The sequence below is a fragment of the Aethalodelphis obliquidens genome, unplaced genomic scaffold, assembly GCF_003676395.1.
Source record: "Aethalodelphis obliquidens isolate GAN/ISIS:26980383/991018 unplaced genomic scaffold, ASM367639v1 scaffold7, whole genome shotgun sequence".
In the NCBI taxonomy this organism is placed as follows: Eukaryota; Metazoa; Chordata; class Mammalia; order Artiodactyla; family Delphinidae; genus Aethalodelphis; species Aethalodelphis obliquidens.
The window spans coordinates 66,069,971-66,095,541 of record NW_020837951.1 but is presented as its reverse complement, the minus strand read 5'-3'; the positions used below and the strand labels follow the sequence as shown (position 1 = coordinate 66,095,541).

The 25,571-nt window shown below is 34.8% G+C and overlaps 1 protein-coding gene across 9 annotated transcripts in view; it reads right to left on the bottom strand.

Moving 5' to 3' along the window:
* CNTLN (centlein) overlaps window positions 1-25,571 on the bottom strand; it is a 328,812-nt gene that overhangs the window by 47,534 nt on the left and 255,707 nt on the right. For all 9 annotated transcript variants that reach the window (XM_027105917.1, XM_027105925.1, XM_027105918.1 and 6 more), the window contains 3 exons: window positions 7,152-7,343; window positions 2,270-2,367; window positions 553-679 (listed from right to left, as the gene is read on the bottom strand). In XM_027105917.1, coding sequence (XP_026961718.1) covers window positions 553-679; window positions 2,270-2,367; window positions 7,152-7,343 — 417 coding nt within the window. The remainder of the gene's footprint in view (window positions 1-552; window positions 680-2,269; window positions 2,368-7,151; window positions 7,344-25,571) is intronic.

Genomic DNA, 25,571 nt, shown 5'->3' with positions numbered 1-25,571 from the left:
AGCAAAAAAATATCTCTTAGTCAGCAAATCATTGATTTCTAGTTTGGGATCAGATATTATACAACTATTTTAAATATGACTCTTTTCCTAAGTACACTGAATTAAATGTATATAAGGAAAAAGTACACTTTAAAAAAAACCGTGGTGAGTACACTTTTTAAAGAACTGATAGTCATTGACTATAATATTTTTCATTTAAAATATATGCTTAATTCTATCATTATAAATAATAGCTTTAAATAAAATAAAATCTGAATAAAATGGAATTATGTGTCCCAGAAATATTAAAGATTAAAAAAATTAAACTTGATTATCTTCTCATGGTATGTTTACAAATATAAAAAGAATGAATGACTATATTATGTGTGACTGTTTGGAGTCTTGAATTTTAAAACAAATAATGTACCTTCAGAGCAAATGATGTAATTATGTAACAATACACATACATTTTATGAATATTTGCTATACCTTTTATTAAGATTGAATATTTGAGTTAAAGTTAATACAAGGGGAAGTGATTTTTTCAGTGTCAGTGAACATAAAAATTGATACCTTTTTTTCAAGATTTTCTAGCATTCCATTAATACTCTCATTACTTTCCAAATTTACTTTCTGTCGAAATTTCAAGTCCTCTATCAAATGTCTTTTCATGGTTATATCTCTCTCCATTCGAGACATCCTTGAAAGGGAAAAAAAGACACTTTATCAAGAGTGATAGAAAATACTTCAACAATGATAATATCTTACATATTATCCAATGTTATACCTACTGTTAATTTTTAAATGCTATCTGATATTAGTGAAGCTGCAAGTTAATAAAATAATTGCATGGCATAAAGTATTGCTTTATTAATAATTTGAGTAAAATATTAAAATCTATAATCCAGTTGTGACTTGGTAATTACAGTATTTTATATATATATATATATATACATTAAAAAAGAACTGAGACAAATTAATAAAATTTATGAAAACTTAAAATTATTATATTTATGTTCCATTTTTGCATTCTAAGAAAAATACAAAGCAATATTTAGAGATTATCAAAAATCACAACACCGATAAGCAAGAATTCTATACTCTAATAAACAAACATAAAATTTGATAATATTATACATTTATTATACATTTCAAAGAATAGCCGAAGAAAATAGTTTTTCTTTTTCACTTTAAAGCTATGTAAATTTAATATCATATGAGACTGAACTGACATATCAGTTCTAATTTAATATCATATGAGATTGAACTGACATATCAGTTTAGCTTAAATTGATAACGCGAAGTATAAAATGATAGATGCAGTAACAACTACTACAATTACTACTATAAAAAGAACAACAGCTAACATTTATTGAGTGTTTACTATGTGCCAGTCACTGTTATAAGTGCTTTACATAAATAAAGCACTTATAAGTACTAACTCATTTAATTCTAAGAACTTTATGAGTTAATTCTATTAAATTGAGTCCCAGAGCTAGCAGGTAAAGAAGCCAGGATTCAAAGAATGTTTCTCTAAAGTTCTCACTGGTAAACAGTAAGCAAGACTAACTCAGTCCATAAATAAGCTTCAAGATAGTCTTTTAAAAAAATTAACCAATCTTTTTGCCTAATAGTTTTATCTGTTAAGATTTTAAGTGATCTTCACTTATAACGTGGTATACATGTATGTACATGAGGTACATGTATCTCAAATTATGAATGATTAGAATTCTTTCTAAACATGTTACAACTTCTAAGCTCTAGTATATCTATAAAAGATATAGAAAGGAAATAATTTTGATTCTGTGAGATAGAACATTTTAAACTCCTTTTTAGTATAAATACACAAAGTATTATAATATTTCATAACCCTCCAGTTATTTTAAACGCAAACAAAACTTCCACTTTTTTTCAACCTTCGCTTTATAAGCTTAGGCATTAAATCCAATATAAAGATCAACCTATACATATATTTTTAGTCAAATAATTACTACATTCTAAAGTTTTCTGTTCATAGTCTTTCAGCCATTAGTTGATATTTATTCAGAATTAAATATGTTTAAGATGGAAAATCTAACTTTAAACATTCTTACTCTAATTAAAAAATAGTAACTATCTTGCCATAAACCATGATATTTGTAATATTCTTTAAACTTTCATCTTGTGTAGGCTTAAAAACGAACTAAGAAAGGCAAACAAGTTGGTATTGTTTCTTGGTGTGCAATGTTTAATAGAGTTAGCCGCCACTAGGTGGCACCAAATACAATGGATAAAAATATAAAGCACATACTTTTCATGCATTTCCTTTATGTGTTCTTCTTTTGCTAGGAGTTCAGATTTCAGAGACTTCAAGTTTGATGATTGTTTAGTGAGTTCATTAGTTGCATTCTAGATTAAAAATACACATAAATTCAAATATGTCTTTCAATCTTGTTCTAAAGCAGCATAAGTATAAATGCCATTTTCATGAAGATAATAAAATTGCAAAAATTATGGTTATAATTAAAATGAACATCTAAACATTTTAATATGCTTCATTTTGTATGTTCTTACAGAAATAACATGGCACACTAAAATTTTTATATAACATGCCAAAATCATAGAGGAACACACTCACATAATAACTGCAAAGAGTATATACCCAAAATACATTTACGGGAAATATGGATTTTGTAAAATGTAAATGTGTATGTGATTAATTATTTTTATGGTTTAGTAAGATCACTTAAAACTAATTCTGGATTTACTAATTACCTGTAACAGACTAAATATAGTCACAAAGCTTTGCTGCACCTCCCATCAAGAGGTGTAATCCGTCTCCCAACCCTTTGAATCTGGCCTGGCCTGCGATTTGCTTTGACCAAAAGTATGTGGCATATGACACTGTGCAAATATCAGATCTAGGCCCTAAATCCTTCTAGCTTGCATCTTTGCCCTCCTGGAATGCTGCTCTGGGATCACCTTCCAACAAATATAGGGGAAAGGCCATCTGGGAGAGTACTGAGGTACCCCAGATGACAGCCAGCAGACCAACTGCCAGCCTTTGAGTGAGGCTCTCTTGGAACTTCCAGCTCAGGTAAATCCTTGGTTTAGAAGAATGCAGTCATATGAGGGGACCCAGCAGACAGCAGCAAAAGACCTACCTAGTGAACCCACTGGATCATAAGAAATAATAAATTGCTGCTGTTTTAAGCTGCTACATTTTAGGATAATGTTAGATAGTAAAAGATAACTGATAAAGAAACTTATGAATACTGAATACTTCCTTACTTGAACTTATAAACAATATTAATTATTAAAGTATTTATACATAATTATTAGTTTTTCAAAGCAGAACACCTTTGTGGTATTTGTTGTCTGCGTGGCCTAGGAGCCAGAGTGTTAGGGACACCTAACTTTCAATTTTGACTCAAGTTCCAAGAAAACATGTACTCTGAGATATTATTTAGTGATTTGATATTTTGGTTTTTCTACCTGTAAGACAGCATTGACATACATTAATTCATTTGTTAAATTTAAAAAGTATTAAATAATATAAATAGAATAAAATATAACTTTAAAAGTATTTGTAGTAGTTATTTCGCTAATTTTTCTAATAACTATAGTTAATTGTTTCTATGAGAACTATTTCCAGGTTTGACTAACTTATTCTAAAAAATATAAATCTGAAAAGATGAAACCATTAACCACACAATGTAAATGTGAGTCAAATTCATCAGACAGACTTTAAATAGCTCATTGGTATGGCATATGTAAATTTTAAATTTCCATTAAATATTATATTAATTTTCTTAAAAACCCAAGGCTACCTCAACTTGGCAACTGTATTGAATGCTAAAAGTTTTGATTAAATTTTGTGTTACACAATCTAAATTTCCATCATATTTTACATGTTTACAGTGACATATGGTGTCTTATTTCTAGCATTGCCAGAGTAAGATGTTCCACACTAGTAAATTTACCAAAAAATTGAAGCTTTTGCTTTAATCATTAAACTTAAATTCTTTCCGGGATGATTGTTCATTCATTTAGAAATGACAATCCACAATTACATTAAGCAATAGTGATACTGTAATATAATGATATATTATAAATATTATCACTATATTAATTATGCTATATTACTGTATCTAATTTATTATCACTGTATCATTATATAATGATGCCTTTAAGAACTATTATGATATAAATGGCTACTCAGCCCTACTCTGAATGGTCCCAGGCTGCTGTTTTTCTAATTTTGTATTTCTACCTTAGCATTTTTATATTTTTTTTCTGTCAATCTGTTGATCATAATTTCTTGATTCTCTCAATATTCCTGCCTAAAAACAAGCATCCTGGCCCTTAATATACATACTTCTAATTTGCTGCTTTTGAGGTGTTTTCTGCTGAAAAGTTAAACAAATAAACTCATTACAGCTGTATTTTAAAAAAAAGACAAAAGGCAGTAAATGAACCCTGACAATATCTTCAACAGAATAAATTAAGTGGATTTTAAGACAGCTGTTTGATTCTTTTATGTTTTTAGACTTAAGCCTGTTATTTTAGGTGGCTGAAAAATGCTGTAATTTTGACTTCTGGATAATTGAGGGATTACAGAATTATAATAAATAAAACAATGCCAGCTTGATAAATACTTTTGCCAGACCCTCTAAGTCTCACAGTTATTTTGTTTAATCCTCAAAAACCCTTTTGAAGAGGGTAGAAAGGTATTCCTGCTCTAGACCTCTGGAGAAGCTAAGTAATTTCCTCAGTCAGGTCCCACACACAAGAAGTTACTGGACAAAAAATGATCAAAACCCAGGTCCTCTGACCCTTTTCCATTTCCTACAACATAATACTTATTTGCAGCATGACAAAATCTGGAGTAAAACACATATTTCAAAGATGTCATAATGGTAATAATCTATCTTGGTTAGAGCTTTCCTGTTTAAGCTTATTAAACACTTTAAAAATTTTTCAGAGCAAAATGAGTAAAAGCATGGATGCTGGAGCCCTTATGGATTGAGTTCTAATCTCAGCTCTATCTCTTAGTAGCTGTGTGACCTTGGACAATTAACGTACTCAGTTTGCTTAACTGTAAAATAGATATAATAACAGAATTTATCTCATAGGGTTGAAACGAGTATTTAATGAGTTAACATTTTTAAAGGACTTAGAACTAGATTGGCAATAGATTATATATAAATTAACAGTAGTTTAAAAACTATTATTCTTCATTATTATCTTACTGGAAAACTGGAAGAGAACATGGTATATACCAAAAGGTATCCTTTCAACAATCAGGAGGTCAAAAAAAATCACAAATATAAGTTGGAGTACTACTCAATCCAGATTGTATAAAGAACCACAAATTAAACTAAATATAAATAACTGATGTATATATCATTCACCGGAATTTATATGTCACTAAATATTTTATTATCTATCTATATAAAGTTGGGTTCCTTGAGGAAACATGTCTAATATGGGTAAAAATGAAGACACAGAAATGCACATGAGCACTCTAATTTCTGAATGAACCATGTACATCTCAGAAGTACACCTAAGAATTTACATAGAAAAGTCTAATATTAATTGGATAAAATAAAAAAGATGGATGTAGACCTTTAAGAGATTCAAATGTAACCATTTTTGTTTTACTAGGCATAGAAAACATCAAGTAGAAAATAAGCTATTTCTCAGAAATTTATTATGTTAGCAATCTGATACCTGTTATAGGCTGAATTGTGTCCTGGCAAAATTCATATGTTTAAGTCCTAACCTCCCCTTCCACTACTTCAAAATGTATTTGGATAGGGCTTTTAAGGAGGTAATTAAAGTAAAATGAGGTCACATGGGTGGGCCTTAATCTAACATGACTGGTGTCCTTATAAGAGGAGCAATTAGGACACAGACCTCATAGACTGAGGGGTGACCATGTGAAGACACAGCAAGAAGGCGGCCATCCACAGGCCAAGGAAAGAGGGCTTGGAAGAAATCAAACGTGTCAATACTTTGATCTTGGACTTCTAAACCCCAGAACTATGGGAACATAAATTTCTATTATTCAAGCCAGCCACTCGGTGGTATTTTTTTTTTTTTTGCGGTACACAGGCCTCTCACTGTTGTGGCCTGTCCTGTTGCAGAGCACAGGCTCCAGACCCGCAGGCTCAGTGGCCATGGCTCACGGGCCCAGCCGGGAGCGGCATGTGGGATCTTCCCGGACCGGGGGACGAACCCGTATCCCCTGCATCGGCAGGCGGACTCTCAACCACTGCGCCACCAGGGAAGCCCTCGGTGGTATTTTGTTATGGCAGCCCTAGCAACCTCATACAATGTCGAAACAGAAATTTGTAGTATCAAGAGTATTATTTACTTCAAAGTACCTAGTCTTCCAGAATATTTCCATATTAAAGCATGAAATAAGACAAAAGTAAAGATTTACCCTTTTTGTCCCTATGCAGCCTGGTCAGCGTTCCAGGACTCCAGGTTAGATATGGACAATGTCACTTCAAACTTACATCTAAATTGCTTTAGGCATTCTCATTAGTCTCACCTTTGTAACTCACACATTCCTTCAAAGTGAGAGAGATTTATATATGGGTAAAAACTAAGGCCAGCCTTACTTTTAAGTTGTTGACAGTCTCACCTGGACTTAGACACAATTCTTTATAAGCAAAAGGAACACTGGTCTTTATTCTCACTCTCAGGTTTAACTTGATTAAACCAACTCACCTTTGCTCTGTGCTTCTTCTCCTTTCCCCTAATTCCCTCCTCCTTCCCCATCTCCAACAAAGAACCACCAAGTTAAAACAGCAGCAAAATGTGTACAGGAAAGCAATTCTATTTATGTTGATACATTATTATGTTCAAAAAGAATTCTGTTCAGTGGCAGGCAGAGAGGAGTTGAATAGTGGAATAGAATGATAATGGCCAGTTTCCTTCGTCTCCTAAGTTAGGATTTCATGGTGTCTTGCTATTTTTTCAGAGAATAGTATTATAAGTTACCAGATAAGAATCTACCAGGCTAAAATAGAAAGATGAGATTGAATGTAGTATTACTAATTTAGGGATTATTTATACCATAATTTACCTTTATTAGTAGAATTAAATTAGAATTGATAGAAACATGTCTTTAAGGATTCAGTAACTTAATAAATGTTTTCATCTTTAATAAAATTTATAATCACCTTTAGTTTACACTGCAATTGCTTCATTTCCAAATCCATGCTCCTTGAAGGGCCAAGTGATGTAACTTGTATCCGTGGAACTGTTACCTGGGCAACTTCTTCAGCCAAACTTGTGATTTCGGATGAAGGCTCCAATTTCTTTAGTAAATCTTCTTTTTCTTTCCGAAGCTCAGCCAAATCCGAATTTAGCTTCTTTTTAAAGAAAATAAATATAAATTTATTATAAAAGTAATTACATTTAACCTAACAATTATCAGCATCAAACTGTACAAGGTAGGAAAATGCTAAAGAAAAAAGTGACACTGATTACAAAAATAGTTATTATAAAAACTACAAAATTTCTAACTTCCACTAGTTTTTGCTTAAGGTTGTAGGGCTTGTAAAGGTTAAAACAAAATAGACCAGCTGTACTCAATATCTTTTGGTTGGCTAGTCTTTACTCATGATGTGCTATTTCTTTGCCTTCACATAAACATGGGTGTGCCAGAGATTCACATATTTGATAACCTTGACTTCAGGGCTGATGTACTTAACTGGTAAAAGTCAAGCTGGAGCAGGACAGGATAACAGATGTTAGTTGTTTATTCCACTGGGTAGGTCTTACTAACCTATACAGCAGCCAAAATGCTTCTCATTTAGCAACAGAAACGTTAAGTCCAATTAGCAGAAGAGGCTTATTAGACATTTAGTTCAAATAAATAGCATACAAACACATTCACTCAGTTTTATGCACTTGATTGATAGTTGACAAGTCCTCTTTGTAATGTTGAGGTAGATTGCACTAAACTCCTTACATTAAAATTTTTAATAACATGAACATTTTACTAAATGGCATACTGGTAATACTTTTATGAAACTATAAAAGAAACCGCCTTAACGTTAGCCCCTTTCATTCACCCATCTGTAGTCAGCAGAACGCCACCAAGCTATAATGGCATAACAACTTAGAGATCCTTAAGAGGATAACTGCACTATTACTTTATTATTCCAAAGAAGCTTATAATAATGGTAGCTTAACATAAGGAACAATTATACAAAATGGTACTGAAGTCTCTCAGAGGTGGAAAAAATGCTTTCTCTGTTAAGAATTCTAGTTAAAACAGTAGAAGATGTGGCTAACATGTACAGTCATACATATATGGGACATAAGTTACTTAAGTATTAACACTATGTTTAAACACAATTTCTAAAAAGTATATCAATAAATCTGTAATTACATATATATTTGTGTATACATGTGTATACTGTTAAATATGAATATTTTAGATCATGAATTCAAAACTAGGGCTTGATATATTTGAGATTAAAGTACGTTTTGGTGAAATAACAAGTATGTTTCGGTGAAAAAAAAATGTCTTTGGCTATATTTTAACCTATGATCTAAAAGCGTGTTTTTTTATATTTTTCAGAAAATATTCATCCCCGGATTGTCCCAAAGGTAACAAATAACAAGAAAAATCAAAAGCAAACTCATAATTTCCCTAAGTCTGAAAATCTTCCTGGTTATCATTCAAGGTTGAATACATCTCCCTCCCTGTTTATTAATTCTCTGTGCCCAATCGTCAGGTTCTATAAATTATGTAATATTTCTCATATTCGTTTCCTTCTGCCACTTTCTTTTTTTTTTGCTGTATGCGGGCCTCTCACTGTCGTGGCCTCTCCCGTTGCAGAGCACAGGCTCTGGATGCGCAGGCTCAGTGGCCGTGGCTCACGGGCCCAGCCTCTCCGCGGCATGTGGAATCTTCCCGGACCGGGTCACGAACCCGTGTCCCCTGCATCGGCAGGTGGACTCTCAACCACTGCGCCACCAGGGAAGCCCCTGCCACTTTCTTAATGCAGACTCATCATCCTACTAAGACCACTGCAATAACCTTTCCCCTATAGGCAACCTTTCTCTACGTTCAAACCATCTTTTATACAACTTCCCAAGACAACACTGACCTGTTATTCTCTATTCAAAACTCTTCAGGGGTTCCTCAGCCCAATAGAATAAAGCTCAGATGTTTGTGGTTATAATAAAGCTCTGTAAGATTTAACTTCAATTTGTGTTTCAGTCACACATCATCTGCAGTCAAACTTGTCTGCCCTTCCCCAAAACTTTCAGCCATTTCTACATTGAAGACTCTACACATGGTGTTTCCTTCTGCTGAAATCTCTCTCATGCATAAAGAGTAGCTTAGTATTTCCTCCTTTATGAAATCTTCTCTGCAGTTGTCTCCTTTTTTCCAACCAAGTAGCTTCTCCATTCTCTTAGCTCCCATAGCATTATGGCTGTTCCTCAGCCACGGCCCTAGCAAAGGCTTGAGAGAGGACTGTGCCTTTGTTAACCTATGTATCCACCCCCACCCCCCTACCATGGTATCTAAAAGCAATGCTTTTTGTATACTAAGAAACAGAAGAAAGGTTTCAAAAATTCAAGTCTACCTGTTTGTCGCACAGATGGTGCTATAAACACACATATTGATTTCAGCTTTTATATATAATCTTTCTATTATTTTATTACCATATAAATTAAAATACACTTTTATTAGCAATGTAGTATTATTAAGCTTTTACTTAAATAGTATGCAGCAGAACATTTATCAATCCTAAAGTTAATGTTCTGCATCTAAATTAGACTCTTTGAGATTTTCATTTGTTAAGACATAACTCACGGCTACAATTCTAGGTGGAATCTCAGGCAACACAGAAGACTAAATTTTTAAAAATCTTTTAACATCTTTATTGGAGTATAATTGCTTTACAATGGTGTGTTAGTTTCCGCTGTATAACAAAGCGAAGCCGCTATACATATATGTATATCCCCATTTCTCCTCCCTCTTGAGTCTCCCTCCCACCCTCCCTATCCCACCCCTCTAGGTGGTCACAAAGCACCGAGCTGATCTCCCTGTGCTATGCGACTGCTTCCCACTAGCTATCTATTTTACATTTGGTATATATGTATATATGTCCATGCCACTGACTCACTTCGTCCCAGCTTACCCTTTCCCCTCCCTGTGTCCTCAAGTCCATTCTCTACATCTGCATACAGAAGACTAAATTTTGATGAGGATCTTTTCTTCCTGGTGGCTTCTCTCATTTGTTAAACTTGTATGCCATTAGATCTATTCTTTCCACAGTGGCAAATCCTGACATTATAAATATATCCTTCATTGAGCAAAGACCAAGACAATAAATATATCTCTTTAAAAGATATGCAATTATACCATTCAATTTAATGGTATAAAAATTTAGTAAACAAAGAAATATTGAAATTATGGAGACAGTAAACCAAATGACTTGCAATTTATTAAAATATAAATCATGCTTTGATTAAACTGTTTTAACTCTATAATCTTTAAAACATATTTCTGATGTTAATTATATATGTCTAGAAATGCTACAGAGCACCTGTCAAAATAGAAGAAATAGACAAATCATACATTCTATCAGTTTTGAATCCTTTTGGACAAGTAATTATGGCTCTATTACTAACTTCTCTCAGTATAAGCATTCTATTCCTTAATTGAGAAGTTTTATAGATGAGACAAGAATGATAAATAACTTTCTTTTGTTTATACTTGGTTTGGAATGTGAGACTTTTGTGGTGACCTTGTTAGAAAGTGATTGTGCTATTGGGACTTCCCTAGTGACGCAGTGGTTAAGAATCCACCTGCCAATGCAGGGGACACGGGTTCGAGCCCTGGTCCAGGAAGATCCCACATGCAGCGGAGCAACTAAGCCCATGCACCACAACTACTGAGCCTGCACCCTAGAGTCTGTGAGCCATAACTACTGAGCCAGTGTGCCACAACTAATGAATCCCTGCTCTGCAACAAGAGAAGCCACCGCAATGAGAAGCCCGCATACCACAACGAAGAGTAGCCCCCGCTCACCGCAGCTAGAGAAAGCCCGCGTGTAGCAACGAAAATCCAGCACAGCCAAAAATAAATTTATTTAAAAAACAGTGATTGGGCTTCCCTGGTGGCGCAGTGGTTGGGAGTCCGCCTGCCGATGCAGGCGACGCGGGTTTGTGCCCTGGTCCGGGAAAATCCCACATGGTGCAGAGCGGCTGGGCCTGTGAGCCATGGCCGCTGAGCCTGTGCGTCCGGAGCCTGTGCTCCGCAGCGGGAGAGGCCACAACAGTGAGAGGCCCGCGTACCGCAAAAAACAAAAAACAAAAACAAAAAACAAAAAACAAAAAACAAACAGTGATTGCATTGTAAAATCTATCAATAAATTAAAATTACTCTTGAAATTATTTTTCTTTTTTAGCAGAAGCATGATTCCTGTTTCTATATTATTACCTTTCCATGTCCAATCAAAGATTTAAAAATATTTAAGTCATATTACATTAAAATCATAAATAATATTAAAACACATAGAAGAGTCATAATTTCTGGATTCTAATTTGGGGTCTACTGCTTACCAGCTGAGTGACACTGAGCAAGCACTTGACTGTTTCTCTGTTGAAAAACAGAGATGGGGCTTCCCTGGTGGCGCAGTGGTTGAGAGTCCGCCTGCCGATGCAGGGGACACGGGTTCGTGCCTCGGTCCGGGAAGATCCCACATGCCACGGAGCGGCTAGGCCTGTGAGCCATGGCCACTGAGTCTGCATGTAGGGAGCCTGTGCTCCGCAACGCGAGAGGCCACAACAGTGAGAGGTCCGCATACCGCAAAAAAACAAACAAACAAACAAACAAAAAAAGAAAACAAACAAAAAAAACCCAGAGATGATGCTTGCTTACCTAGCAAAGGTAATCTTGAGGGCAGAATTTTTTTTTAAATCTGTGATAGCACTTGGTAAACTTTAAATTTACAGTATTATTGTTAGCATTATTAGCTTGTGGAAAATGCTACCATACAGAGTCTAAGAAGTGTCCTAAAGGCTGAGGACCTGAATTAATAAAAAGCTGTGCTATATACATACACACACATACAAATACCAAATAATTCTGTAATTTCTCTCATGACAGAAACTTTACTTTGTCTTAAGTGACAGTTATTTGTTTGATCTTAACTTAGGATTCCCTACTAGGATACAAGTGCAGTTCCTCTACAATCTTCTTTTTTTTTTCGGGTATGCGGGTCTCTCACTGTTGTGGCCTCTCCCGTTGTGGAGCACAGGCTCCGGACGCGCAGGCCCAGCGGCCATGGCTCACGGGCCCAGCCGCTCCGCAGCATGTGGGATCTTCCCGGACCGTGGCACGAACCCGTGTCCCCAGCATCGGCAGGTGGACTCTCAACCACTGTGCCACTAGGGAAGCCCCCTCTACAATCTTCTAAAAATCGATTTCAACTTAAAAGTTGACGTCAATGAGAATAATACTGAGATTTGTATTGATTTAACCAGAGGTTATAAAATAGAAGTTAACACTATAAAAGTTTAAAATGAGACACTAGTTATTAATTATTTATTTAAATATAACATTGAAGAAGCGTTAAGTCTCTAAAGAGGAAAGAACCCTCTAAGCAACTGTAAGAAGAAACATGGAAATATTAGAGAATTCATTATTCAGTAATGAGCACTGTGGTAGGCAGAATTCTTAGATGACCCCCAATGGCCTATGCCCTTGTATGTGTGTTGGAACTGTGAATATGATAGGCTATCACTCCCATGATTACACTATTTGCATTATGTTTGTTATATGCAAAGGGATTCTGTAGATGTAAATTATGGTCCCTAGTCACATGACTTTGAGTTAATCAAAAGTGAGATTACCCTGGCTGGTGAATAATCAGGTGAGCCCTTTAAAAAAAAGTCAGGGGCTCTTTTAGCCAGAGGTAAGATTCTCCTGCTGGCCTTGAGGAAGTAAGTTGCCATGTTATGAGAGGACTACAGAGGGGGCTATAACGTTAAGGCCCTAAGGAAGACCTCAGGAGCTGAGAATGGTCCTTGAGCAAGAAAACAGGTACTTCAGTCCTACAACCACAAGGAACTAAATTTTCCCAACAAACACAGAAGCTTGGAAGAAAAGCCTGAACTCCAGAAAGAAAGGCAGTTTGGCTGCTTGTGATACTCTGAGCAAAGGATCCCACTAACCTGTGCCAGACTCCTGACTATGGAAACTGTGAGGTAATGTGTATATCGTTTCTAAGCTGCTAAATTTGTGGTAATTTGTTACATAACATGGAAAACTAGTATGAATCCCAAATTTTAAAAAGCAGCCCCTTTTTTGAACCTATTCCTTTCTCCCTTATTGCCTCCCTACCTTCCCTTAAGCAAGTGTCCTGAATCCACAGTACATAGTTTGTATAACATCCTCACTCTGGTTTTTCTTTTCCTCATCCATAATTTTGTGTTTATTTTTTCAATAGCTCTAAAAAAACTGTTCCAGTTTCTATGCTAGAAATATAAATTGCCTCTTCCAGATCTGCATTTTGTAGTTTAATTGCCAAGCAAAAAGCCTCTGGCCAGAAGTTTCCTTTTGTTGCTCTCAACAGTAATCCCATGAACAGGGTAGATAAGGCTCCCTGGTCGTACTCTCCTTTATTCTCTTACATGGGAGTTCATTCATGCCTTTTGTTTATTCTGGGCCCCAACTTGATATTTTCTGCAAGATTTTGCTAGGTAAGATCTACATTCAGGACCTGACTCAATATCTGTGATTCATTCCTTTTTACATACTATGTGGTAGGCACTGTATTAGCTCTATATTTTCAATGATAAAAAAGTTATAATCCTTGCCTTTAGGTAGTTACCAGTCTATAACCTAGAAATATATCATGATAAACTACAGTAAGTGCTATGGAGAAACAAATCGGGGAGCTAAGGGAACTGCTGCTGCCTTCAAATCCTGTCTGGTAAATGCAAGTTACAGCCAGTTTCCTTCCGTGTACTCCTCCTGATTTGTTTTGTCAAAAGTTTCCTGGAAGCTCGATATAACATTAAAGGCCATGGCTAGATATACAATCATCCTGCTTTCCAACTTTTACTCTAGAGAAGGCATCTATCAGAAACTGCTGAGTAAATTCAGGGCAGTCCTGATGAGATGGAGGGTCTCTTCTCCAGCAGGGAGCCTCGGTAAACATTTTAATGTTCAAGAATGAATTATCAGAAAAAATAAAACAGGGCCCGTGGAAAACATTCTTATAGCCCAAATGAAAAGAAGAAAAGGGTTTAGAAAAAAATAAAACCAGAAAGAATCATTTCCCTAATCGCCCCCCAAACAATATATTTTTAGAGACTCTCTGATCTTGCTGTCTCCAAAGAATAAAATATTCAACATCTGCCTATTCAATGGACATGATACTAGTTGTGTAAAGAAAATGGTTTTGAGTGTTCAATTAGTTTAGGAGCAGTAAAGGAATAGGATGCAGTATAACTTCTCATTTCTAATAAAAGGTTGATTCTGACCTAACTTTTTTTTTTTTTCCTGGACAGTAACGACTTTATAGCATTGAAAAACACTATTCAGTTCTCCTCATATATTTTTCACCACTGGATTAGAAACTTGAAATAATGAACCATTTAAAAAATTTGAAAATGTTCTTAGTTGGGATAGTGGGATCTGAAAAGTAGACACATGGAAATGCTAGAAAACCCAGCTTAACATGAGGGTGAATGTCAGGGTCACAGGAGCAGGATTTCTGGGAAGCCTATGGAGGAAATAGTTGGTGGCAGAAGGATTCTTTCCAGTCCACACTGGGGCAAAGGTGAGATGTCAAATGTTAGAAAAGGTCAATAAGTAACCAGAGAAAGTGAGGGCTAGTTTCCATCTATAATGATAGTGGAGTCTCTTATTTTTCTTTCTCCTTTTGAAACCCAAAGGCCTTGACAGTCCAAGTAGGGAAAAGCAATCATTTATTGGGAATGGTCTGTTTCCAATTACTTCACCAAAATCTTTAATCTTGAATTCTGCATAGAACTGAGAATAGTGAATGAAATCATTTCATATTGAATACGTAAGTTCATTTATATCTCACAATCAGTTTTTTTCTGGTTCACATTTAAGCAGAGGCAGCAATTTTAAAAATCCTATATTATGATCTTAAAAAATTATAACATAAGGATTTCGTTACCAGAACTAAAGCAAAAGAGACTGAAGAGAAAATTCTAGTTGAACAATATCCATGTAAATTCTATAGGCAAGACTCTCCTAGAAAGTCACCATGATCTTAATGATATTTCTCCCTCCTGTGGATAGTATTAATATTCTTTCATTGGGAAAATTTTTCTTTTACAAGGAATAAAACTGAAAGAAATAAAATTCTGCATGTCATCCATGTATGGCTAAAAGCACAGTCACTTAATTAAAACATATGAGTTACAAAGAAAAGTACATAAATTTCTAGGTCACTAGCAAAATATTTTCCATAAAAGTACTTATCTAGAAAGATAAATAGTTCAGATTAATAACTCTTCCAAGTTAGTAACAAGTGTTTTAAATTTAAAACATGCATTTTCCTTCGTTATAATACCTGAGATATTCAAGAAAAAGAATTAAAAATTAAAAACCACCAACCAAAAAAAAAAAGAACAAAGATCTTAGGCAGAGGTGGAATTATTTATGTAACAAAATTTTCTTATGAAAAATATACTTAGTTATAACAACACTCATTTATAAACTATTTTCTGACAAATTCAGTTATTAAAAGCCTATACTATGTTTCACAAAATGTCAAGCAAATGAAGGTAATATAGAGGACTTTTTACCAATGCTTTTGCTAGTAGTTAGACTTCAGTAGCCTTTAGAGACCATTAAGTACCCTTTGGCTAATTGGCCAATGGTAGATTAATCCTCTCTTTATTCTAGCAGCACTATTTTAACACCCTTTACACTCTGTCAGTGTAGCGTCTGAATGACAAAATAATATTGTGCATGAATAATAAGCAGAAAAGTTAAAATAACATTTCATGTTTCACATGCCATACCTATGTGTCAGAAGAACTTTTCTTTTTAAGTCACTGACATTCAACTTTTTTAAACAATCTCATGTTGACATCTTACTGAGGTGAATCTTCCTAATTACTGCTAATTGCCTACCAAGAAAAAAACCCTTTTCATGAAGTACAGTTGTCTAGTACAGATGAACCCAGCTCTAGTGTGCAGATTAAAGACAAAGCGTGACACTTAAGGTGCTACTTTGTTATAAGGTCATACTAAATATGGTTTGCAATTAACAAAGCAGTTTTTATGGTACTGAAAATGCCAATCTGTCCTGATGTGCTCAAATTAGATTCTATCAAAGAAATATGGATATCTGCATATGGATAAGAGATATGCTACTCTCATAACATTTACAAGGAGTAAAATTAATTCAATGCCCTTATCCTTTGTAATGTAAGTTCCAGATAATGCCCAATAATTATTCTGTAAATTTGTCTGAATATTATTTCTCAAAATGAAAATCAACATTATTATTTCAAATGTCAAATTGCTTAAAAGAGCTTACTAATACTTTTAATTTTTAAAACAGCCCCCAATACTAAATACATTTAACATGTATCTTTTTATTTGTATTCATAGCTTTGACATAATAGGCATTTATAGTAACTATTAATCTATGTGATACTAGCAATACAGTGTGTTTCAAAATAATCTGAATAACAAAACTGATGAATTTTAACTGGACTGAAGTTAAACCACATTGTTTAAACTTCTGTTTCCAGAACTACAGAAAAAGAATCAGCAAAAATGTATTATATGTGAAACTTGGAAAACTAACTAATACAACTGACTTTCAAGTATTCATGGAAAAACAATCAATGTTTGGTTTATTCATAGCAAGAACTGCTCAACTGTAGGTTTGTTATTATTTCAAATCCTCTACTGTAGTTACTAAGATAAAATTCCCCTTAAAACGTACATACCACATATTAAATACAGAGACAGATATATGTAACCAAAAGTATATCCAGAATAATTCAGCATTGTCACTATTATAAGAATTTCTCAATGTTCATATGGTAATATTACAAGTTCAGTTTCAGCCCTCCAGATATTTGATCTACGCATGGCATGCTTACCAATGACCATCAAGTTGCAATGCATTCTCATTCTGATTCCCTTCCCCAATAGAAATGCAAGAAGATGGCAGGGCCATCTGATGTCCTGAAGAGAAACTGAGCAATGTCTTTCTAAATCCCTCTTTTTCACTCTCTTTCTCCTGCTTTCTATTGCTTAAACTCAGCTAATTCGAAACAGAAATATCTATTTCCTCACAGGTACTGTATACACATATTCTCTTTATTTTTCCTCTACCACTTTTATCAATACTTTTTTTTTCGGTTACTTAAGAAAAAAGAGAAAAAGAAATAAACATGCCAAATCACTAAAAACAACAGTTGGTGTTTCAAGGTGATATTAATACTGTATCCGTATCTACATAAAGAACAGCCATAAAATTTCAAGTGAAGTTACAGACAGTGATTGAGTTATCAGGAACAGAGGCTATCAAACTCTAGAATATCCGTAGAAGTCTCATGAAGTCTGCCTCATTCTCCCCAATTAAATTTGTTTTTCCTAAGCAATAGATTTCAATACTTTGTTTTTTTCCATCCTAGTGGGGTGATAATTGCTTCTTAATGCACTGTATTTTATTGCACAAAAAGGCCTTAGTGGACTGGCCTGAGGAAACTAATGCCCACATATATAGTATTGTTACTAAATGGAAGCCAGAGTCTAGACAATTAAAAACTGTTCATAATACTTAATTCTTACATAGACTTCAGAAGAAAGGCATCGATATTTCTTCAAATAATTTATGACTTCTAAAAATTTATAATAGACCATGATCTATTTCTAGAATTCACATTTTTATAAGGTAAAGGATTTTCAGTAAGCCTGTAAAATGCATGTAAATGATTATTAAGTTTATTTAAATTATACTGAAATCAATTCATATGAATAGTGCATTATCAAGCTAATCTAAATGAAATGTTACCAACTTTCTGGGTAATAAACCCAAAGGCTAAAGATCATCATCTCTAGCTCTGACTTCATATGTTCAAATGAGTAAAATGATATACATTTCTTAAATACATACTAAATATGAATAGTGTCTTAATACTTAGAAATTGAATTTTTTTACTGATCGGGTCAACAGTTAACCACAGCTTTCCTGATTTGTACTACAGCTAAGCTCTGCAAACAAGTTACTTGGATGAGAGCCAGTTGGGGTGTTTTTAAAGAAACCCTACAACTCATTACAAATTTAACAGCAGCAGCACTAAGTATTCATATGATTTTGATTACACTTATAAGTACACCCTACTAAAATTCTCAAGAGAAGCAAGTTAATAATGTTTTTCTCTATTTCCTATGCAAGTTTCACAAGATTCAAGAGAGTAAAAAAAGAGGACATTTCTTTAAAATAGTTTTTGCTATAATTGGATCTGATATAAAATGGGATTTTTTCATTAAAAATGAATATATGTGAAAATATATATTAAAAAGGTAAAAAAATGACTTTCATGACATAGAGTAGAAATTTCTTTTAAAGGAGAAAAAAGAGATTTACAAATCTTGGACTTAGACTAATTATACAAGATATTTCTTATTGGTTTCACTTGAAAAACCTTTTGTTAACACAAAAATTTCATATAGGAACTTCTACCATCCTTCATTTAATTGTTCTACTTAAAATGATTTTCTGTTTATCATATTCTTTCCATTAGTAAAGCTTGACCTAACAGAGTAGTCACTCAGTAAATTATCTCTTACTCAGTTGTGCTAAGTGAAATATTATGATTTATACAGCTCTTTAGGAAGAGGGTAGTCTGGAGTTCTTTCCATTTTTACTAATCAAGCTGGTTTCTCTGCTTTTCTCCTGTATCAGTGGTTCTCAAAGAGTGCATACTACCTGGACATATATTTTGGAAATTAGTGAGGGCACTTTTCAGTGCCAGCACTGAAATGGGTGAAAGCCAGGAACACTAGATGTACTGCAAAGTCTGTATCAGTCCTGCCCAACAGAAACTACCTTGTTTCCTGCATGACTTTCAAATTTCCTGCCAATTATTCATGTAGATGAAAAATATGCATATAATGAAATGAATCTAAATCCTAACTAAAAATTACATATAAACAGAGCATTTTTTCCTGTGGTCCCAGAAATTTATAAACTATGTAAATCAAAGGAAGACTGAAAAATGAGAAAGAAAAATCGCTTTCTTCTCTGGTGTCTAAGCTCTAAGGATGTTACCACATGGCTGGTACCCAAGGCCAGAGCCATATGGAGAAAGCTGGTCTGAGAGGAAGACACATGAGATAAAGAGAAACCTTTAAAGACATTAGTGTCTGGTTCTAGTTAATGCTATTCTTCCCAAGTCTATTCTCTTCAGTTTATCCTTTGATTTTGTGAGCTTTTTTTTTTCTCCTTATTTAGAGTTCAGTTTCTGTCACTTGCTATCAAGAGTCCTGCTAATAAAGCCGTCTAAAAACATGTCCAAAAACCTCTTCTCAGTTGTCCTATTTTCTATTCCTCTATGGCATCTGACACCATTGACCAACTCTTCTCCTTTTTCTTACTGGAAACATTCCCTCCCTTGTTTCTGTTACAACACTCTCCCACCTTCTCCTTCTCTGACTCCACGTCTGCTTATACTCCCACAAACCTTTTGTCTTGCTGCAAAGATTTGTTCCACTCCCAGCATCTTTCTCTGGGATAATGGCATCAATAGGTTTCTTTTTTTATTTTTTATGAAATATTTCAAATATGTAATACACAAATAAAAATATATATATAACAAATGTCCCTTTATCAATCACTCAACAAAGACAATGTATTACTAATAGAATTGAAGGCCATGATCCTATCCCCTCTGACTGACCAGATATAATCACTATCCTGAACATTTTGGTGTTTATCATTCCCTGCTATTTCCTTATACTTTTAATACATATGTGTGTATTTCCAAAAGACATATAGTGCTTTTAAGACATTCCTTCTTCACATTTTAACATCTCTGAATTTGGGTTCCATCTTCCATAACTGGATACCATATAATTCCTGCTATAACTTAAATAATATTTCTTTTCAAAAATAGCACATTTGTTGAAGGCTGGTGAATAGAAATCTCATCGTAGCATATATTGATTTTATATCTAGCAATCTTGCTGAAATCTATTAGTAATTTGTCTTGAGATTCTGTACAGACAAGCATAGTGCTTGGAACAAATGATAGTTTTGTTTCTTCATTTCTAATAGTTTTAACTTTCATTTCTTTTTCTTATCTTAGTGTGTTGCCTGTGCCCTCCAGCACAATGTCTAAGACAAGCGGTCATGTGCCCTCTAGCACAATGTCTAAGACAAGCAGTCATGGGAGGTATAAATGTCTTCTTCCTGGTTTTAAAAAGAATGCTTCTAACTCCCACCATTAAGTATGATAATTATTTCAAGGTTTTGGTATATACTTAACACAGTAAGAAAGTTCTCAGCTATTTCTAGTTTACTAAGAGAATTTTATCATGAACAGGTATTTAATTGTATCAAAAAATTATCTGTAATTTTTTTCATTGTGGTAAAAATCATATGAGATCTACCCTAACAAATTTGAGTTTAGTACAGTTGGATCTTGCTTTTTAAAATCCATTTAGCCACTCTTTGTCTTTTGATTGGGGAGTAAATGTAAATTCAGTTAAAGTCATAATTGATAAGAAAGGACTTACTATTGCCATTCTGTTGTCTTCTATCTTATAGCTCTTTTGTTCTTATTTTCCTCTCTTCCTATCTTCGTTTGTATTTTGTTATTTTTGTAGCGGCATGCTTTGATTCTGTCTCATTTCTTTTTGTGTATCTTCTATAGGTATAGTCTTTGTGGTTACCATGGGGCTTACATAAAACATCATATAGTTATAACAAACTATTTTAAGCTGATAACAACTTGACTTCAATTAAATACAACATTCTACACTTCTACTTCTCCTTCCCAAACATTTTATGTTATTGATGTTACAAATTACATCTTTTTGGTTTTTTTGTTTGTTTTGTTTTGTTTTTGTGTGGTAGGTACGCGGGCCTCTCACTGTTGTGGCCTCTCCTGTTGCGGAGCACAGGCTCCAGATGCGCAGGCTCAGCGGCCATGGCTCATGGGTCCAGTCTGCGGCATGTGGGATCTTCCTGGACTGGGGCACGAACCCGTATCCCCTGCATCAGCAGGCAGACTCTCAACCACCGCGCCACCAGGGAAGCCCACGAATTACATCTTTTTATATTGTCTGCCCATTAACATAATTTTACAGTTATAGTTTTTTACATACATTTGTCTGTTAACCTCTATGCCAACACTAAAAATGATTACACACTATCATTATAGTATCACAATATTCTGTATTCATCTATATAGTCTATATATTTTCCTTTACCAAGTGAGCTTCATAATTTCATATGTTTTCATGTTGCTGTTTAGCATCTTTTTGTTTCAACTTGAAGGGCTCCTTTAAGCATTTCTTGTAGGACAGATCTAGTGGTGGTAAACTCCCTCAGCCTTTGTTTATCTGGGAAAGTCTTTATTTTTCCTTCATTTTATTTTATTTATTTATTTTATACAGCAGGTTCCTATTAGTTATCTATTTTATACATATTAGTATATATATGTCAATCCCAATCTCCCAATATTTTTCCTTCCTTTTTTTTTTTTTCTTTGCGGTACATGGGCCTCTCACTGTTGTGGCCTCTCCCATGGCGGAGCACAGGCTCCGGACGCACAGGCTCAGTGGCCATGGCTCACGGGCCCAGCCACTCCGCGGCATGTGGGATCTTCTCAGACCGGGGCATGAACCCGTGTCCCCTGCATCGGCAGGTGGACTCTCAACCACTGCGCCACCAGGGAAGCCCTTTCCTTCATTTTTGAAGGGCTATTTTGCCAGATATAATATTGTTGGTTGGCAGATTTTTCTTCTGGCCATTATTTCTTTAGATAAGCTTTCTGCCCCTTTCCCTCTCTCTTCTCCTTCTGAGACTCCCACAGTATTAGTCCACTTGATATATCCCATAAGCTCCTTAGGCTTTCTTTACTCTTTTTCATTCTTTTTTCTTTTTACTCCTCTGCCTGGATAATTTCAAATGACCTGTCTTTTATTCCACTGATTCTATTTTCTGCTTGATAAAGTCTGATGTTGAACCTTCTAGTGAATTTTCAGATCAATTATTATATTCTTCAGTTCCAAAATTTGTTTCTTTTTTACATTTTCTATCTCTTGTTGCAATTCTCATTTTGTCCATGAATCATTTTTTGAGCTCACTGAACATCTTTATGATGGTTATTTTAAATTCTTTTTCAGATAACTAATATGCCTGTTTCTTTAGGGTAGATTTCTAGAGATTTATTTTGTTCCTCTGATTGGGCCATTTTACTGTCTCCTTGTGTTCCTTGTAACTTTCTGTTGTTATCCATGAACTTGAAGAAATATCTACCTCTTCTGGTCTTTATGGATTGGCTTTGCATAAGGAAAGAGCTTCATCAGTCAGTCCAGCTAGAGATTCCGGGAACACTCAAATCTTTTCTGTGGATGTGACTTCTCCTAAACTTCTGTGTGTAGATTTCTAATTAGAGGTATTTCCTTTTTTTTTTTCTTCAGGAGCTGATAAACTCTTGCTCCCTCTGCTGTCTTCTGTACTGGGGTCCTCAGAAATATTAGCATGTCACATAGCTCTTTTTTGCTCTCAGCAGCACCCAGACATCTACCTAGAGTATGTCCAGTTCCTTCAGTGCCCCAAGCTGGCACTGAACAAATAAATACTCATTCCTCAGGCAGCTCCTGAAAAGCCAGAATTCTGGACACACACTCCATTCTTCTTCTCTCTGAGGGAGAGGCCACCAAGCTATATCGCCTTCTGTCTGCTGTGCCACGGGTCCTCTGGAACAGCAGCATGCCATACAGCTTTTTTTGGTTCTCAGTGGCCCCCAGGTATCTAGAGTATGGCAGGTCCCATCAGCAGAGAGAGGTGAGAAAGAAGCCCGTCCTCCAGGCAGGCTTAAGGTCCAGTATACTTTTTCCCTCCATGGGGAGAAGCTGGGAACTGGGAGTTTCCCCCAGATCACAAGGTGGTGTGCCAGAGGGTAGGACTCTGCCAAGACAGTGCCACAAATTTCCCAAGCAACTGCAGTGCAGCTGGTTGTGTACTTGCCAGGGGTGCAGGTGCCTCTTGGCTGGTTTCTGGATTTCTCACAAAAGGAACTGGTCCGAGTATTGTTGTTGAAATGGTGTCTCTGTGGGAAAAAGAAGGTCTGGTGCTTCCTATTCTTCCATCTTGTTGATGTTACCCCAGATTTTCTGCACGTTTAACATATTTTCTTCCTTTCTTTGTTATGGTGGTAAATCACATGGATAAGTTTTCTAATCAAACTTTTTATTTCTGGGATTTCCTGGCTTATTCATGACTTTTTAAAATACATTGTCTGATTAGATTTACCAAGGGTTTGGAAATCAGTGTTACAACTATGTTCACATTAATTTCCATTTCTAACATTTTTTTATCTTGTATTGTCAAAGTTACATTACCCTCATAAAATTAGAAGGAATTTGTTTCTACTTTTTCTACTCTTTGGAAAACTGTGTACGCCTAGTAGAACTTAAATGTGAAACTTAAATTTCAATTTCACCTAAGTGTTCATAATATAGTATTACTTCTTTTATTAAGAACTTTATTAAGGTATAGTTTACATACATAAAATTCACCCATTTTTTAAGTGTATGACTGAATGACTTTTAGTATGTTTATGCACTTGTGCAACTGTCACCACAGACTAATTTTGGAACATACCAGAAAGAAACCTCATGCCCATTAACAGACACTCCTCTCCCATCCCGGGGCCTACACAATCACTAACCTAAATTCTGTCTCTATAGATTTTGCCTTTTCTGGACATTTCATAAATGAAATATTACTATATGTGGTCTTCTGTGACTATTTCTTCCATTTAGCATGTTTTCAAAGTTCATCATTCATGTTGCAGCATGTGTCACTACTTCAGTCCTTTGTATTGCAGAGCAATAATCCACTGTACGGATATTTTGTTTCTCTATTCATCAGTTGATGTGCATTTGGGTTGTTTCCACTTTTGGGCTATTATGAATAATGCTACTATAAACATTCATGTACACATTTTTGTGTGAACTTATGTTTTCACTTCTCTTGGGTATATATCTAGGAATGAAATTGCTGGGTAATACGGTAATTCTACATTTTACCTTTTGAGGAACTGCCAAACTGTTTTCCAAAATACCTGTTCCATTTTACATTCCCATCAGCAATGTATAAAAGTTCCAATTCATTTACATCCTCATCAACACGGGTTATTGTTCGTCAATTTATTAGTTTCAGTGATCCAACTTTGGTTTTTCTTGATCATGTCTACTGCATCTTTGCTTTCTACAATATTAACTTTTACCCTTATGTTAATATTTCCTTCTTTCTATTTTCCTTGGGTTTATTCAATTCCTCATTCTTAAATTGAATGGTTAGCTGATCAAAATTTAGCTTTTCTGTAGTTTTAGTATAAGTATTTAAAGGTATACATTTCCATATAGGTACCAGTTTGCCTGCATTCTATAAGTTTTGATATGTATTGTTTCATTATCATTTAGTATGAAGTATTTTCTCAATTTTCATTTTACCTTCTTCTTTGACCCATTAGTTATTCAGAAATGTCTCTATAAGTTTGCATCAGAATTTTTAAACTTAACTTTTTAAATTGATTTCTAATTTCACTTGTGTTAGGCAATATTTTTAATATGATACAAAATTTTTGAAATTTGTAGAGAGCTGTGTTTTGGCCTAGTAATGTGACCATTTTTGGTAACTATTTAGAGCAAGACTTTTTATTACTTTCTTCAAATAATGTATACCCTTAATGACTTTTTTTCAGCTTTATCTTAAAAGTACTGAAGTTATCAATTTTTACATTACTTATTTTGAGCCTAAGTTATTAAATGTTTATATTTTAGAAGCTTTCTGATTCCCTTAATAGTAAAACTCATTGAAATAACTAAAATACATGCACATTTAATTACATTCTTCAATTATTCTCCTTCTCTTCTCATTTCTCAGTTCTTCTCATGGAGTCATCCTATCCTAATCAGCAGCATTTGACAGACGGTTGTTCACGCCTCAAAATAGTTTCATCATTTGGCTTCTTCAATACTCTTTTCTCTTGGTTTTCTTTCTAGTTAACTGGCCTCTCCTTTTCTGGACCTTCCTCATCTGCCCAAACTCTAAGGGTTGGAGGCCCCAGGGCTCAGACCTGGTACCTCTTTTTTTTCCTATTTGCCTTCATTCCCTAGGTGATCCCATCCAGTCTCATGTTTTTAAATATAATCTAAATCCTCCTAACTCCAAAATTCATACCTCCAGCCCAGCCCTCTCCTCTAAATTTTATACTCAGTTATCCTACTGCTCACTTGATATCTTCATTTCAGTGACAAACTGCACTTGGCTACAATGGTAAGCTGTCAATATGATTTTTAGCCCCTAGGGTTTTACATTTATGTTTTG